The 18,305-nt window shown below is 39.9% G+C and overlaps 1 protein-coding gene across 4 annotated transcripts in view; it reads right to left on the reverse strand.

Annotated features, from left to right (window-relative positions):
• The window catches only part of scube1 (signal peptide, CUB domain and EGF like domain containing 1), a 276,508-nt gene that overhangs the window by 13,295 nt on the left and 244,908 nt on the right, over positions 1 to 18,305 (reverse strand). For all 4 annotated transcript variants that reach the window (XM_062981871.1, XM_062981870.1, XM_062981869.1 and 1 more), the window contains 8 exons: positions 12,990 to 13,109; positions 12,464 to 12,556; positions 9,790 to 9,909; positions 7,403 to 7,561; positions 4,812 to 5,018; positions 3,443 to 3,604; positions 1,829 to 1,996; positions 1,001 to 1,162 (listed from right to left, as the gene is read on the reverse strand). In XM_062981871.1, the coding sequence (XP_062837941.1) occupies positions 1,001 to 1,162; positions 1,829 to 1,996; positions 3,443 to 3,604; positions 4,812 to 5,018; positions 7,403 to 7,561; positions 9,790 to 9,909; positions 12,464 to 12,556; positions 12,990 to 13,109 (1,191 nt within the window). The remainder of the gene's footprint in view (positions 1 to 1,000; positions 1,163 to 1,828; positions 1,997 to 3,442; positions 3,605 to 4,811; positions 5,019 to 7,402; positions 7,562 to 9,789; positions 9,910 to 12,463; positions 12,557 to 12,989; positions 13,110 to 18,305) is intronic.

Here is an 18,305-nt window from a genome sequence, read left to right on the forward strand (position 1 = left end):
GGGGGTGGGGGCCGAGTCTGAGTGAGAGAGCATCTACCCTAGCAAACCTTTTGTATCATTATCCGAATACCCCCTTGCATATGGGATATATTGAGCATGGTGATCAGATCATGATATGAAGAAACATAACAGTACCAGTAAGGCCTTCTCGTGGACCACCCTGAGAATTTCGGGGGGGGGGGGGCTGAAGCCCCTCAAGCTCCCCCCCCCCCCTACATGCCATCTGAATGAGGTCTCACTCTAGTTCACAGTGCTCTCAGGCCTCTTCTACACTGTCATATAAAATCCAGATTATCTGATTTGAATTGGTTTATATGTAGACTCATATAATCCAGTTCAAAGCAGATAATGTGGATTATCTGATTATATGGCAGTGCAGAAGGGTCCACATTGCCAAATTTGAACAGCATCGCTATTGAAAGGCAAAAACATATAGAGGTATTTCAGCAGAGCTGCAAATGAAAGCCTGGGGAACTTGTCAAGCCTCTTCTACACTGCCATATCCAGATTATCCAAGTATATAATCCACACTGTCTGCTTTGATCTGGATTATATGAGTCTACACTGCTTTATATTCCAGCTCCAAGCAGATAATCTGGATTTTATATGGCAGTGTAGAAGAGGCCTCAGTATACATTTTAAATGTCCTTAAAGTCTCCTTTTTCATGGAAAAGGAATGGGTAACTATAATTATTATAAATAAAAGTGGTTAGAAAAAGTTACATGGAAGGTTTTAGAAGACGCTTCCCTCCCATGTTTAACTCGCAAGATAGAATGTCTCTTCTACAACAGAATCTTTAGCAACACTTTCTTGTTTTATTTCATTGTTTATGGAGGGACTGTTTCAATAAAGTTTCTTCTAATAAGGCCTATGATGTGGAGCAAACTTGTCAATGGTTCTCAATGATTTCCAAATGAGTCGCAAATATGTTATTAAGTTTAAGTAGTGGAACACGATCAACTCTACCAGTCATGGGGAAAAAACATGGCTATAACTTACTTTTACAGTGTGTAACATTGGTAGAGCCATCAAAATCTGTACTTGTATTTCCAGGACAGGTAATGCAATAATTCTGACCAAACTCAGGCTGATACGTTGCAACAGGACATCTGATACATCGGTGAGTTGTAGAGTTGTAGTAATGACCAGGAGAACAATGAACTGAAGCAGAAAGGCACAAGCATTTTCAGTATATTACTAGCAAAGATAAAAAGAATGGCAGGAATATAAAACAGCTAAGGATGGAAGAACACAAAAGTAGCACAGGGCTGTCACCAGACACTGTACACACACTACAGAGTCCACTTTTCCATAGCATATGGTACTACTTATATTGTATTTCAATGCCACTAGAGAAAGAATCTTCAGGCTACTACAGGTATGGGCAGATAAACATTCAAAATATCTAATTACAGCTGTAGAAGGCTGCCCTACCCATAGCTATAGAAAGCAACTTGATGTAGAGGTAAGATCATCAATAGAAGCTGAAATTCTTAAGAGCACTGAAAGCATTGAAATTGTAGCTTTTCAACTTGCATGGATTCTGCTTCTACAGGACAGTTGTTACTATACACTTTATATTCTTTTTATATACATTTTCAATAATCTCTGTGAAGTTGTTGCAGGAAATACTATAAAGATTCTTACACCCCAGTAAATCTCAAAATTATGACTTTATATAATAATAATAATAATAAATAAAACTTTATTTATAACCCACTCAGGGTGGTTAGGGACTTAGGGCAGTTATGACTTTATGATATATTATTTACTTATTGGTAGTCTAATAAAAAGATTCCAGCTGTGTCACCTTGCTTTATGACTTACCCTTTGTTTCACAGTCATGAAATGACACTGCACCTTCATGTTTGGTCCCCAGTCCTCCACCACATGGAAAACAGAGGGTCCTTCCTGGCTCAGACTGATAGGTGCCGAGTGGACACAATCTACAAGGTTTAAAGCCGTCAGAAGAAAAATGTCCAGGAGAACACTGCCCTAAAAATGGAAAAGTTCCATTGTGTTATTGAGCTTAACTCTCTGCAGATATTCAAGACATATTATATTGATATTGTCAATATTGATGAATGTTAAGTTTGTCAGAAATTCTGTTCTCACAAAATGGCACAGGACTTTCAGAATGAAGATAATAGACAAGTAGATGCAGGCAGTCTCCAAATTACTAAGTTTCTGTAAGTTTGTTCTTAAGTTGAATTTGTATGTAAATCAGAAAAGGTACTTTTTCAGTGTAATTGCAGAGAGAGAGAGAGAGAAAGCGAGAGAGAGCACACTTTGGATAACATAGGGAAGGGTTACCACCCCTTTTGCTGTCTATGTCAGGTTTTATCACTCTGTTCAGATAAAAGAATGACTCCTTTTTTGATAGGAGTTAGAGTACAGTACTTACTTACACTGCCCTGTGGATAAACCAATTTTTGGAGTTGATTTTTTGACTAAACTGTCTAGACTTATATATATATATGAGTACTGTATCTTCTGGCGTATAAGATGACCGGGCATATAAGACGACCCCCAACTTTTCCAGTTAAAATATATAGTTTGGGATATGCTTGCTGTATAAGACTACCCCTCTTCCAACGCACACCAAATAAAAAGACTATCAGAGCGGTAGCACAAACACCTCTTTCCCCCGTCTAGCCCACCCTGGTTTCCTTTTACCGTACCTCCTTCTCTGCCTCTGATCTCGCACATGCGTGCCTGCACCGCTTCACTACAGTCCTCAGGAGAGAGATCTGAGAAGCAGAGAAGGAGGTACGGTAATAGGAAACAAGGGCAGGCCAGACGAGTGAAAGAGGTGTGTTTTTCTAGGCTCTATCTTTTTTCCCATACCCTGGGCGTCCCGGACACCTGCAGCTTGCTCTGCCCTTCACTTGCACCTTCCTGGTGAGGTGCCCCCTCACTTCATCATTGGGACCACGTTAAGTCACTTCTTTCCACTAATCCTGGTGAGTGAATTTTCTTCTACCGTACTTGTATAGCGTTGCCCATGCTGTTCACATATGGTCACCACATAGGGCAGGGATGTGGTCACGGCCTTTTTTGTGCTCCCCCCAACATATGCGGTGACCACAGATTCTCCAGTCTGGCTTGGAAGTTTCAGCACCCGCCCTATAAAACGACACCTGGCGTATGAAATGAACCCTGACTTTTGAGAAGATTTTCCTTGGTTAAAAAGAAGTCTTATGCACCAGAAAATACAGTATATACAGTAACTGTAATGCCCACAAACTTGGACTGCGATTTATGGAAGTGAACTATGCAACAATCTAAACCCCAGAAATTTCTATTTGTAGCAGATGTCTGCTTCCTGAAGCAAAGTAGTTGATAGGAAGCACTGGCAATGCACATAAAGATTCCCTCCTCTCTTTTCCTTCACCTTTCATGACTTTCTCTGTGTAACTTTTAAAATCAGATTACACTTGCCTCCACATTCTGAGACATTCCGTGCACCGGCTATGCCTTGTCCATCATTGCTTGGGCAAGGTTCACAGGACAGTTGACCTTCTGTGTCTTGGTATGTTCCTGGTGAGCAAGGAACGCACTGATTATGTTCCCCACTGTAATAGGTACCAGTGCTGCAGGTAACTGAGAAAAATAAAAAATGCAATATAGGTTAAGGATCTTCCTTCTAGTATTGTAATCTGTATTCAAACAAACACAGAGTTTTTTCCAGTGTTTCATAACATCTCCTAATTTAAATCTTTGAACCAGGCTCTCAGATGTCATGCAGTTATTGTAAACATTATTGCTGACTTTACAAGTGAGCACTGAACTCTCATATTTAAATCTTGATATGGTGGATGGTACGCTGAAATATTCTGTTTCCAATATTCTCATAAATGTACAAATGCAAAGTCTCTTCTTATTTTATTTATACTATAGAACACTTTAACTGGCATGACTCAATGCTATGGAATCCTGGGATTTCTAGTTTAGATACAAAGCAGATAAGGTCTTGTAAAACTACAACTCTCAGAATTCCATAACACTGAACTATGACAGTCAAACTGCATTCATGCTCCAGAGTAAATTAATCCTCAATGTACTCAGGCAAGAGATTTTCTATCTCTCAATGTCAAGCTTCAATTCTTTATTTACTTCTTCAGAAGTAAAACCAAGTTGACACACAGTACAGGTTGATAATAATAAAATGGATTGGTGAGAGCAATAATACAAGCATTTCCTCATTAGGAGACTAAAATACGAACTACTTCTTCATTAGCCTATCTTTTGAAGGTACTTCACATTTTATAGTAAAACGTCTGTGTGCATCCCAGTTTTTAAAAAAATATTCATCCAAATAATGCAACATCTGCATCAATAAAGGCTGGATCCTATGAACTCTGAAAGTGAGCATCTTTTAGTTTATTTTTCATAATTTGTTCTGCCTTTGCCATAGCAAAGGAAAAAGATACTTGGAATTCTGAAACACTATCCCTGGTCACAGAATATTTGATTGCAGTACCATCTGGATTTTGAGGTTTCAGCAGGCATAGCCTATAGACTTTCCAAGCACAATTTCCCAAAGGTTACACATTCAGGAAAGCTGAAGTGTGTAGAAAGTTTCATTTTGTGCCCAATTCCCTACTTTGTGATTTCAGGGGAAAAAAATCCACTCATGTACACAGCCGAGTATTAGTATCAACGTATTTCCAATATTGCACTGGGAGAGTGGCATGCAATCTTTATGTAAGCTCCAACAGAGAGAGCTCCAACATATATTTATCTTTATGTGAGCTCCAACATATATTCAGTGGTGGCCAAAAGAGAACAAATTCTGTGAGCATCTTACCACATTTTCCGTCCTGCTGCACTTGTCCTGTACTGCAGGGTTCGTGTCCTTCAGGGATAGCTTTAGCTGCCTTCTGAGCCACTTCATACTCGATCCCAGAAAACTGAATGTAAAATTGTTGTTTGTTAATAGATTTCCTCAAAGTCTTGATTGCTGTTTGTAGCTTCTGCTCCATCCTTTTCCGCAAACAGTCAACGTTACAGGTATCTAATTGGGAAAATGATCAGAATGAAGTATGATTCAAATTCAAGATGGGTCTTTGAATCCTGCTGGCTTTGCCAACTTCATTTCTACACTGGCAGAGACAGAGGAGTTGAGGAGGGTTGCCAGTTCAGGACCATCTGAAGCCTTCACATTTTGGGCCAAAATCCAAGATCTAAGTACAACCCACTTGTGATATCACTGGAAGCAGGCCTGATTATGTCATTGAGCACAATACATTAAGCATTAGGTGTCTGTGAATCCGTTCTGTTTCAGTTTTGAATTTTAGGTCCCCCCCCCCCCCCCCCCCCCCCGTTTTCAGGAAGATTCCAGGAGATTAGGAAGGGGGCCGCTTGGATTCGTAATTCAGAACCCTGAGTTTCATTTCCATTTTGGGAAGAATCTTCCCGAAAATAGAACTGGGAGAGGGGCAACCGAAATTTGAAATGAAAACAAAACAAAAACAAAGCGGATACTGCACCATTTCACATACCCCTATTAAGCACCATCCACAGTTACAGAGAAGATGCCATTCAAACATGTTGGACTATTGGATTATGACCTATTAGGATTATAATTTATTGGGGATTATGACCAGTTAGGATCATAACGTGTTGGGTAGCAAAGTTTCAGGAGTGTTCCCTTAGTTTACTGGGTAATGGAAGGTCACTGGGCGTGTAAATATCTTGTTTCTATTTGATGCTCTCAGCAGACAAAAATTCAAGTAGACTTCTTTAAAATAACATGTTTGCTTTACTTACAACTTCATATATTTAAATATAAGGGTACATTTCTTGTCAGGTTAAGCTTTAAAACGTTTCAGTTTGTATCTTTAACTTACAGTCTTTAACAGTCTCTTTAAAACTATATTGCGCTGTATAGCTCTCTTTTATAACAGTCTACTTCTAAGGAACTCAAAACTCAACTGATTTCTAACTTCTAACACTAGCTTCTGGACTCAAACAGACTTAAGCCTCAACTGTCATTCCTCAGCTGTCATCCTTTTAAACTGCATTTTAAACAGTTACTGAACCAATCACATGGTCCGAAGCCCCTCCCACTGCCTCAAGTACATAGAGCTAAGAAAACTGCAAACCAAAGAAAACATACACTTCAGCAAATAAACGACACATTATAAACAGATGAAACATTGGATAGAGGAGGCTTGAGAAGGTTGCTATCTCCAACAAAATAAAAAACACCAAGTCCAACAAATTGAGGGAGCACACAAACTTTTCAAGAGTGATTTCATTCTGAGATTGTAGTCATTTGTATGGATGACCAGGTTTTTCTGGTGACCCTAATATGGGACATTCAACAAGATCCTCAGAAATCACAGAAGTTCAGAAATCTCACATAAGGCACTTTCCTTGTGAAAACTGGCTCTCTCTCTTACACCAGAAATAATAGGTGCCAACTGCACACTCAGCCAAGGCCCCTTCTACATTGCTATATAAAATCTAGATTATCTGCATTGAACTGGATTGTATGGCAGTGTAGAAGGGGCCAAAGACTCGATCTCACAATATTCTGTTGCCGACCAAGTGCTACAGGTTTGGTCTATTGTGAATCCAGCTGACATCTGTTCTTTCCAAAAGTAGGTGCCAGCCACAATCACAACTGATTGACCCCAGTACGTTCTGTATGGAGTTAGGTCTCATATGGAATGAAACTGCATTACGTGGACAGTTAGTGGGGGCACATTAGACTTCTATCTAGCCATTAAAAATATCTTAATTAAAAACAAAAAAATATTAAATCCAAATAACACTATTGCATATCTGATGTTTTATGTGCTAAACTGGTCTAGCACAAGTAAGCAAAACTTCAAGAGCTAAGAATGAACAGTGTCTAATAACTGTTAAGGGAAACAAGACCATAAAAACAACCATGCTGTATCAGACTGAGGGGCAATCTAGTCCAGCACTTTGCTCACATATTGAGCCTGTGGCAGCGTATTCTACTGTTTAATGGTTCTTACTGTCAGGAATGTCTTCCTAATATTCAGGTGGGATCTCTTTTCCTGCTATTTGAACCCACTGCTCCACACATTAGTCTCTAGAACAGCAGAAAACAAGTCTACTCCATCTTCAATATGACATCCTATCAAATATTTAAACATGGTTATCATGTCACCTCTTAACCTTTAATTTTCCAGATTAAATATTACTCAGCTCCCGAAGCAACTCTCATAGACTTCTAAACCTTTGATTATTTTGGTTGCCTTTCTCTGGACATGTTCCAGCTTGAAAGCATCTTTCCTGTGGTACCCAGAACTGGGCATAGTATTCTTCATGGGCACAAACAGATTTACAGTTTGCTCCAGATGTGTATCAGGCAATCATTCTGATAAGCAACTCAAAAGGCAAGAGGAGATGCTTTTCACAAACCTGAGACTTCTTCAGACTTCATCTCCATTTCAAACTCAGCGGTGATGTGTGATACTTCCTTTGATGGTGATTTTCGTCCACGGCGTTTTTTCTTAGAGGAGTCACACTTCAAATTCACAAAGGCTACTGGGCAGTTGTCTGTACAAGGGAATTGACCTCCTTCACATGACAGGAGTAACATGGAAAAGAAATCAATGTGCAAGACCGTATTGTAGCATTTGTGTTAGTTGCATTATTGTGAAAAAGGGTAAGGGAAAGCCAATAGAGGTGAATAGGATCTTAATTGTTTATCAGAAATATCTCTTTAATTATAGGAAAGCACTACATCCTATTAAAATACAAGTTTCATCAGATCTTTTTCAATCTCCTGATTATCTTATATCTCCGGCACTGAGTTACAACTTTGATATTTATCCTGAGTAGACAGCACACATTTCAAGAAATAACTCTGAGCAGAAGCAAAACATAAACTCTTAGATGGATGAAGCCTTGCTTTTGGATCCATATTCCAAACTCACAGAAAATCTAAGGAAGCATATACATTGTAGAATTAATGCAATCTGACACCACTTTGACTGCCACGGCTCAGTGCTATGGAATCACAGAAGCTGTAGTTTAGTGAGGCACCAGCCCTTTTTGGCAGCAAAGGCTAATGACTTATACAACTATAGCTCCCAGGCTTCATCTATCTAAGAGTTACATATATTTTTTACAGTATATATGAAGCCTTAGTGAATAAATTGAGTTCTTTGAGGAGACCACATAGCATCTGCCCGGGAGCGCAGCCTTCATAATTTAATGGCAGTTATGCCAAAGAATGATCTAAATATAGAGCTTTGAAGGCCTAACAATAAATAAAAATAGAAAAACAGTGAAAAATGAAATAAATGGGGGACAGCTTCATTGGAGACAACTTTTTCCCATGATAACTCTTCCAGGAGTGAATATCCTTTCCTAGGGATAGATTTCTCTCACTTCCTTTTGTCTTGCCCCCATTCTTAACTATGAGTCATTTATAAGTCAAATGTTCATAACTCGGGGACAGCTTGCACATGCTTTATTGAAAGGCAGGTGCTAGAATGGTTTCTGAGTTGAACTCTCAGGTAAGCACCACACTTGTGTTCTGTTGCTCACTGAAGCATGTTGCCTGTTGAACTTTGGAGCTGTCCAAGGTACAAAACAATCCTGTATTTGACCACAGGCCCTCTCTTTCCCTGTGTACTTTTTAAAGAATGCTCTCCACCTCTTGGCTACTGGCATTTATAGCCAGCCACCAGTTTGCTTCTCCAATGCCTTGCCCAAACTCAGTATTGATCCTAATCTTTAGAAAACAAGATTGATAAGAAATAAACTGGTCTCCTTTACAACTGCCCTTTATTACATTTGATACACACACACACATATACATATATACACACATACTCTCTCTCTCTCTTTATATATATATACACACACACACACAAAAATTGTGTAATATATTCTTTCAATTACATTACATAATGTTTCCAATGTACTGACTAGCTACACTGTATACACATGTTTGATATTCATTAAGAATGATGCAGAGCAGATACTGGAAAGAATACTGGAAAGAATGGTGTGGCAAAAGTACCACCTCAAAAATGATTTTTGGTTTGTCTAGTATTATGGACACATATTTTATGATGCCTATAATTTAACAGTGACGGTACATGGCAGGTCTTTCCCCTGCCTGCTTGTGATATTTTGACTGACTTTAAACTACTATTGGTTACCCCATTTTTCTACCTATTTCTTCAACTGTAAGACACCATCGATTGTAAGATACATCTAATTTCAGTAGCACCACCACCACCAAAAATACATAAGACAGACCTGTGATTCTAGATGCACCCCATTGTTAGAGATGCTTTTATAGGGAAAAAGTGCATCTTAGAATTGAAGTCAAACAGTATTTTGATTTTTGGCGGCGGCGGGGGGGGGGGGGGGAGGTCTGTGAATCAATATTACTCCAGAATTTAAAACAACACTTCTTTCATTTGGGAAAAAAATGCAGTCCATTTCTTGGCAATAAAAGAAGTCCCTAGTACTTTCCATTATGTCAGGAACATGATATGATAAGAGTAAATTAACAGTAAAGATGGGGTAACTCTGAACTGAGATTCTAGCCTGACATTAATGTCCCTTTAAAAAAACCCCCAAAAAACTAGCACTGACTGCAGGCATAAGTTTAATATATAATTATTGACCATTAACATCACATTTAGGGTCAGGGCTAAGGTTAGGGATAGGTTTTAATGTATATTTCCTTGAGTGACAGTAAACCTTTTTTTGACCAGAGAAAAATCAACCACAAGTATGTTTGCCCATTTGTGCTTATCTGTTATAACATCCTTTCTTCCACATACCTATAACAGCCAGCTGCTTTCCAATATCCTTTATTTTTTCTTTGCTACGGGGCCTTAAGTGACACTTTGCATCCTTGATTTTAAACCGAGCTTTCTGTTTGATTGGAGGTGCTAGTATGTCTGGAGAGAGAAATCAAGTTATTATTATTGGTGATGTATTTTTCAGGATATTCAAAGACAGATCTGGCTCCTTTTGGTAAAATAAAGAAAAGCAATGCTAACTTCAAATACTCCTTTTCACCAGTGTTTCAGGTTTTATAGTGTTGAAGTTTTATAATGTTGACCCAGTCCAATTTTTTAAAAGAACAGTTGTTCTTAATGCGGAAATGAGAAATGGGAAAGTACCAGAATGCATTGGGGGGGGGGGGGGGGCAGAACATCCGTATAACTGGAAAACATTAGAATATATTTGGATGAACAACAGAAGATACAATGATATGAAAACATGGAAGAATATTTTAAGAAAAACCCCTGTGCAAAACTGGGTCTTTGGTGATTGAAACAGAAGCAGTATATCAAAACCTGCAAAGAGCAGAAAAGAAGCTATCAGAGCTGAAATAAGACCCTTCAAGCTACAGAGATGTTCCACGTGAAGGTAAAGGTAATGAGTTCAGAATGCCTTGTAAGGTGACGAAAACATTCATCTTGATATTCCTTTTCTGAATTTTAAGAGAAATATGTAGAAAACAAAGAACACACGTTCATTTTATTTATTCTTGTTATTGTGGGTTCTCAGGTTTTGGACAATGGGCATTTCTTGGTGTTTCTAGTGAAACACACTAGCCAAGTCTCTTTTTGACAGTTGTTCCCACGTCTCTCTGGGTTGTGGACTAGCTTGTTGGTCCACTGAATTTCTAGGTTACATCTCATGGCTTTGTAGAAAATATTGATCAAATTCCACATTTACACTTGGAATTTTAGAAGTATTTCAGGGTTCCAGTGGTGCATGCACACACTTCTCTGCTACACACTGTGCTGATTTCAATTGGTGACAATATGCTGTATGGATTTTTCACAAAAATATTATTAAGTCTAGCCACATATTTTGTATATTTCTCATTTTATACAATGTAATCTTAAAAGGCCATGCATTCTTTACTGTCATAAAAAGCAATGGACTTATGTATTTTGCTGCATAGTTTTTAGAATACAATCTACATTCTCTAACTGGGAAGAAGCTCCAACAAAGGTCTAATAATAATTGAATCATTGTTTGAAGCCTAAAAAGATATGATGAAAATAATTCCAACACACAAAAGAAAACATAAATCTTATAATCGGTCTTTGGTTTAAGCTCAAAAAATGATGATGAAAATGAAAAAGGGATTTAAAGCCTTGAACTTGGCTTTTTTTTTTTTGCACAAAGTGAATCAGATAATTCTGGAGTAAACTGTAAGAACCAAATACTTTTGTTTATATAATTCTAGTTTTACCCTGTTACTCTGTTATTCCCATCTCAGGAAGATGAACAGCCAAAATGTACACTGTCTCCAGAGAAAATAGGATTTTGAACAGAACAAAAGTTTGACTTGACAACATATAGAAGATCCCTTGATGCTGGTTCAATGACTTGCTTCCACATAAACTAAGGTACCAACTCTTTTAAATCCTTTCCTCCCAGTGTGAACCCCATGAAGATATTTGTATCATATAATTCTTCTCCTTTATTAATTCCCTGATGATCCTATTCCCTCTATAGTAGGCCGTTTAGGTTCTTAAGGGGGAACAACTTATGTAGGTTTCACTCTAATGATGGGCCATTTCCCTCTCTCTTAATATTTCATCACACATAATAAAATCAGCATTTCTACACATTTTAAAAATTGCTACCTATGGAGCCCATCACACGACACAAGCTTGTAATGTGGGTTTCAGGTATTTCACTGTTTCTAAAGTGTGCTTTTTTCCAATGATTTCTAAGTCGATTAGTAATCGACTTCATTTTAAATTCCCTCCATAGAGGTGGGCAAAAATGTCAAATTGGACATGTGATGGGAATTCCCCATTGCTTGCTTGTAAACATAATGATGACGTCGTTTTGGAGGGAGTAGCCAAGATGGGCAATGTTCCCATATTCCTTTCTTCTGCCATAATCTTTTTGGGACAGAGGAGGAAAGAATGGTAATTTATATCTTTTTGTTATCAATGTAAATTCAACAGAGTTACCTTTTGAAATGAGGGGTATCTATATTTATAAAGAGAAATTTTAATATAGACTAATATAGAATAGAAGAAATCCTGTTTAATGATCTTGTGTTAAAAAGTACTTCTGCGAGAACAAACACAGAGGATTACTTCAAGGAAAAGAAAACGGGGGAGGAGACAGTGGGAGGAGAAATATGTCTCCCGTGTGATGGGAAGGCAAATTGATAATTTGATAAGAAATCTGAACAAAGGAAAAAGTGTGATGGGAGTTGCAAAATAATTTAATTTCCAAACGGCACTGTGAAGCTTAAGGGAAAATCAACGATCTCCAACAGTTTACTTATCACATGATCCTTAGGACTCATAGAAGAGTAAGGATGGGATTACTAATTATGGTACGAATGAAATGGAAGGTCCTAGGCACGTCAATGAGCCTCAGAACCAAACAGCTGCACATTCTTCTGGCACAGTTATACATCCTAGAAGATATAATAGAAATACACCATGAGATGTTAAAGAAACTACTTACCTGCACAACTAGGAAGTGTACTGTTACGCTTTTGTTGTAACTTGCCCTGCTGTATTGGAACTCCACAGCTTAATGAATAACTATTTTCTGAGTCTAAACAAAATGATAACACCATAAAATAACCTAATTAATTCATTTGCACTTTTCTACACCAATTTATTATTTTTATAATATCAAGGCATTTTTGAGAGAAGTCACAAATTTATTCGGGTAATTTAGTGACATGTAAATTTATCAGTTAATATGGCACCAAAAAAAAAAAAAAAAGATAAGCCATACCACCACCTCTCCAAGAAAAACCCAACTACCCATCACTGTCTTGTTTTCACACACAAAGAAATAAAAATGTAGGATGGATCTCAATCATAAGATTTATTGCACATTTATATCAGTTATAATCTTCAATACATTATAATCTAGAAAAAACAAAAATTGTGCATGAAGATACAAACTGACTTAACTAGATAGGAACTTAACTAGATAGAGAAAAACTAAAATAAAAACATGATGCACACACAGTACCAACCTGGGACAAAAAGTGTGTTGGATGGACAAGATAAGAAACAGCTCTCCATTCCTCCTGATTTGCTGCACACCAACTGAGCCTTTGGAGCTGGTTTGGCATTTGGCAGGCATTTCACTGTCTCTGAGGAAACAAAAATAGGACATCATTTGCTCAAATAACTGCAGAATCTTCTAATGGACTTGTGCAACTTTTCTAGTAGAAAGGGGAAAATGGAAAAAGTGACTTTAGAAAGCACATAAATCTAAGGTTTGCAACAAATTTGGTGGAAACAATGTCTAAACATGCCTGGAATGACCCCTTGCTGGGGCAATTCAGTTCATGAAGATCCAGATCCTGGAAGAAGGTAAACATTGGTATAGTCCATTTCAGAGTCCACTCTGATTCCTCTCTTCTCAGAAAGAGCTGAGACCAGTTACATCTCCATCATCTCCTTTTCCCTTCCTTCTCTACAAATAAGCAATAAATCAGAAGCCCCGCCTAGAGCGAACCTACCCACTGTCTATTCTACAAATATTGAACCTACCCACTGTCTGGTCTACAAATTGAGAAAGGAGCTTAAAGACACCCAAATATATGTCTCCATGCCTTCAAAAGCAGCTCATAGAATCATAGAATCATAGAATCATAGAATAGTAGAGTTGGAAGAGACCACATGGGCCATCTAGTCCAACCCCCTGCTAAGAAGCAGGAAATCGCATTCAAAGCACCCCCGACAGATGGCCATCCAGCCTCTGCTTAAAGGCCTCCAAGGAAGGAGCCTCCACCACGGCCCCGGGGAGAGAGTTCCACTGTCGAACAGCTCTCACAGTGAGGAAGTTCTTCCTGATGTTCAAGTGGAATCTCCTTTCCTGTAGTTTGAAGCCATTGTTCCGTGTCCTAGTCTGCAGGGCAGCAGAAAACAAGCTTGCTCCCTCTTCCCTATGACTTCCCTTCACGTATTTGTACATGGCTATCATGTCTCCTCTCAGCCTTCTCTTCTGCAGGCTAAACATGCCCAGCTCTTTAAGCCGCTCCTCATAGGGCTTGTTCTCCAGACCCTTAATCATTTTAGTCGCCCTCCTCTGGACGCTTTCCAGTTTGTCAACATCTCCCTTCAACTGTGGTGCCCAAAATTGGACACAGTATTCCAGGTGTGGTCTGACCAAGGCAGAATAGAGGGGGAGCATAACTTCCCTGGATCTAGACGCTATTCCCCTATTGATGCAGGCCAGAATCCCATTGGCTTTTTTAGCAGCCGCATCACATTGTTGGCTCATGTTTAACTTGTTGTCCACGAGGACTCCAAGGTCTTTTTCGCACACACTGCTGTTAAGCCAGACGTCCCCCATTCTGTATCTTTGATTTCCATTTTTTCTGCCGAAGTGAAGTATCTTGCATTTGTCCCTGTTGAACTTCATTTTGTTAGTTTTGGCCCATCTCTCTAGTCTGTCAAGATCGTTTTGAATTCTGCTCCTGTCTTCTGGAGTGTTAGCTATCCCTCCCAGTTTTGTGTCGTCTGCAAACTTGATGATCGTGCCTTCTAACCCTTCGTCTAAGTCGTTAATAAAGATGTTGAACAGAACCGGGCCCAGGACGGAGCCCTGCGGCACTCCACTTGTCACTTCTTTCCATGATGAAGACGACGCATTGGTGAGCACCCTTTGGGTTCGTTCGCTTAGCCAATTACAGATCCACCTAACCATAGTTTTGTCTAGCCCACATTTTACTAGTTTGTTTGCCAGAAGGTCGTGGGGGACTTTGTCGAAGGCCTTACTGAAATCCAGGTACGCTACATCCACAGCATTCCCTGTATCGACCCAACTCGTAACTCTATCGAAAAAAGAGATCAGATTAGTCTGGCATGACTTGTTTTTGGTAAATCCGTGTTGACTATTAGCAATGACCGCATTTGTTTCTAAGTGTTCGCAGACCACTTCCTTAATGATCTTTTCCAGAATTTTGCCTGGTATTGATGTGAGGCTGACCGGACGGTAATTGTTTGGGTCGTTCTTTTTTCCCTTCTTGAAGATAGGGACCACATTCGCCCTCCTCCAATCTGCTGGGACTTCTCCCGTTCTCCAAGAACTCTCGAAGATAATTGCCAGTGGTTCTGAAATAACTTCCGCTAGTTCCTTCAGTACTCTTGGGTGTAGCTGATCTGGCCCTGGGGACTTGAATTCGTTTAGAGAGGCCAGGTGTTCCTGGACAACGTGTCTCCCTATTTGGGGTTGGATTTCCCCCAATCCTTCGTCCATTCCCTGTTGCTGAGGTTGAAGATGGCTTTTTTTTTCTGAGAAGACCGAGGCAAAGAAGGTATTGAGCAGTTCTGCCTTTTCCCTGTCCCCTGTCGCCATCACCCCATCTTCTCCTTGCAATGGCCCTATCGCCTCCTTTTTCTTCCTTTTTCTACCAACGTAAGCAAAAAAGCCTTTTTTGTTGTTTTTTATGTCCCTGGCAAGCCTGAGCTCATTTTGCGCTTTAGCCTTGCGAACCTTTTCCCTACAGGTGTTGGCTATACGTTTGAATTTCTCCCCTTTTCCACTTCTTGTGCATGTCACTTTTGAGCTTTAGCTCAGTTAGAAGTTCTTTGGACATCCATTCTGGCTTCTTTGCACTTGTCTTATTTTTCTTCTTTGTTGGCACTGTTTGCATTTGCGCCGTGAGTATTTCACTTTTGAAAAACTCCCATCCATCCTTAACTCCCTTGTTTTTTAATATCGGCGTCCATGGAATGCCGCTCAGTAATTCCTTCATTTTTTGGAAGTCAGCTCTCTTAAAGTCCAGAAAGCGTGTTTGACTTGTCTTAGTTTCAGCATTCCTTTGTATTGCAAACTGCAGGAGCACATGGTCACTTGCCCCTAAGGATCCAACCACTTCAACTGTATTGATCAGGTCTTCCACATTTGTTAAGATTAGATCAAGAGTTGCTGATCCCCTTGTTGCCTCTTCTACCTTCTGGACCATAAAATTATCTGCAAAGCAAGTGAGGAATTTGTTGGACTTTGTACTCTTGGCTGAGTTTGTTTTCCAGCAGATATCGGGATAATTGAAATCGCCCATGACTACTATATCTCTTCTTTGTGCCTGTTTGGTCAGCTGTTGACAGAAGGCTTCATCAAGTCCTTCATCCTGACTCGGAGGTCTGTAGTAGACACCCACGACAAGATCTTTTTGAGTCCCGGTTCCCTTGATTCTTATCCAGATGCTTTCAAGCTGGTTTCCCGGATTACAGTCTTGCATTTCTTCTGCAACGTAACTGTTTTTGACATATAAAGCTACTCCCCCTCCTCTCCCCTTTGTTCTATTTCTGTGAAAGAGGTTATAGCCCTCAATGGTTAAATTCCAGTGATGGGAGTCATCCCACCAGGTTTCAGTGATGCCTATGACATCGTATGTGTGGTGCTGTGCTAGGAGTTGGAGTTCGTCTTGCTTATTTCCCATGCTCTGAGCATTAGTGTAAAGACATGTAAGCCCCTGTGACCTCCTCTCGAACTGTTTATTTGGGATTATTGTGCTCTCTGTACTTGGTCCTTGCTGTGTTTGTGCAGCCCTCCGTTTAGCCTTTCGGCGGTTCCCTGTGGTCGTGGGTAATATATTGTTCGCCAGGCTGTTGTTCCCCTCCCCCAGTGGATCTAGTTTAAAGTGCGCCTGATGAGGTTTGTGAGTCTGTGTGCAAAAAGATGTTTTCCTACTTGTGTGAGATGCACCCCATCGCTTGCCAGTAGTCCATCCTCTTGGAAGAGTAGACCATGGTCAAGGAAGCCAAAATGCTCCTCTTGACACCATTTTCTGAGCCAGTTATTGACCTGTACTATTTTTCTGGCCCTTGTAGAGCCGTGTCCTACAACAGGGAGGAGGGATGAAAAGATCACATGTACATTATACAGTTTTAGCTTTGTTCCCAGAGCTCGAAAATCATTTGTGATCTTTTGAAAAGTATGCCTAGCGGTGTCATTGGTACCTACATGTATCAACATAAGGTGGGGAGGGTGATGGGGCTTTAGGAGCCTGCTGAGCCTCTGAGTGATATGGTGTATTTTTGCCTCCGGGAGGCAGCATGTTTCTCGAGCCATCCCATCCGGTCTGGAAATGATGGCTTCCGTTCCTCTAAGGAGGGAGTCACCTACTACCAAGACCTGTTTCCTTTGAGGATTGACAGGGTCCCTTTTGTGCAAGACAGTGTGTATGTCCCCTGAAGAGTGTTCCTGTTGAAGTGAATCATGTAGGTGTAAAGTGTTGTCCTCCTCCTCAACATCATACAGCTCCTCCTCAACATCATACAGCTAAGGACAGCCTGTTTCCTCTGAATGAATGCTTGGAGGAGGGCTGGATGAGGAAAAATAAATCAAAATTGAATCCAGACAAAACAGAGGTGCCTACCATCAAGGGTCCTAATCTGGGGACAGAGGTGTGTCAACCAGTTCTGGATGGGATTACACTCCCCCTGAAAGACTGTGTTCACAGTTTGGGAGTACTCCTGGATCCATCTCTCCAAATGTCAGTCCAGGTAGATGCAACAGTCAGGACTGCTTACTATCAGCTTCGGCTGATCTGCCAGCTGCACCCCTTCCTAAATTTGGAGTACCTGAAGATGGTTGTGCACACACTGGTAACCTCAAGGCTGGACTTTTGCAATGTGCTTTACATTGGGCTATGCTTGTACTAAGTTCAGAAACTCCAGCTGGTTCAAAATATGGCAGCTAGACTGGATACGAAAACATCCAACAGTGAGCATATTACACCTATCTTAAAGTCACTCCAATGGCTGCCAATTAGTTTCTAGGCAAAGTACAAGGTGTTGATTTTGACCTTTAAAGCCCTACATGGTTTTGGGTCCAGGTTACCTAAAGGATCGCCTTCGCCCATACAATCAGTCCCACACACTTAGGTGCTCCGGGGGGCAATTACTCCAACTAGCAAAAACCCGACTGGCAACCACCACCCAGAGGGCCTTTTCATCAGCTGCCCCACAACAACCTGTCAGTAGATCTCTGACAGCTGGATCAGCTGTCAGAATTTAAGACAGAAGTGAAGACTTATCTCTTCCAGTAGGCCTACCCAGATAGTTTTAATGATGAACTTTAAACTCCACTGTATGCCTAATTTTTGTTTTGTGTATTTTAATATATGTATTTTACAGAGTGTTTTAAAATTATAATGTGTTTGTTTATGTTTTAGTAATGCCGTAACCCACCTTGAGCCGTGAGGAAAGGCTGGCAAGAAATAAAACTATTATTATTATTATTGTTATTATTATTCTTTGCTAGTTAATTTAATTTATTTGATTTACCTTAATTAATATGAGTACCTTTAGGTTTATTTATTTATGCATCCTTA

Source organism: Anolis carolinensis, chromosome 5, assembly GCF_035594765.1.
Source record: "Anolis carolinensis isolate JA03-04 chromosome 5, rAnoCar3.1.pri, whole genome shotgun sequence".
In the NCBI taxonomy this organism is placed as follows: Eukaryota; Metazoa; Chordata; class Lepidosauria; order Squamata; family Dactyloidae; genus Anolis; species Anolis carolinensis.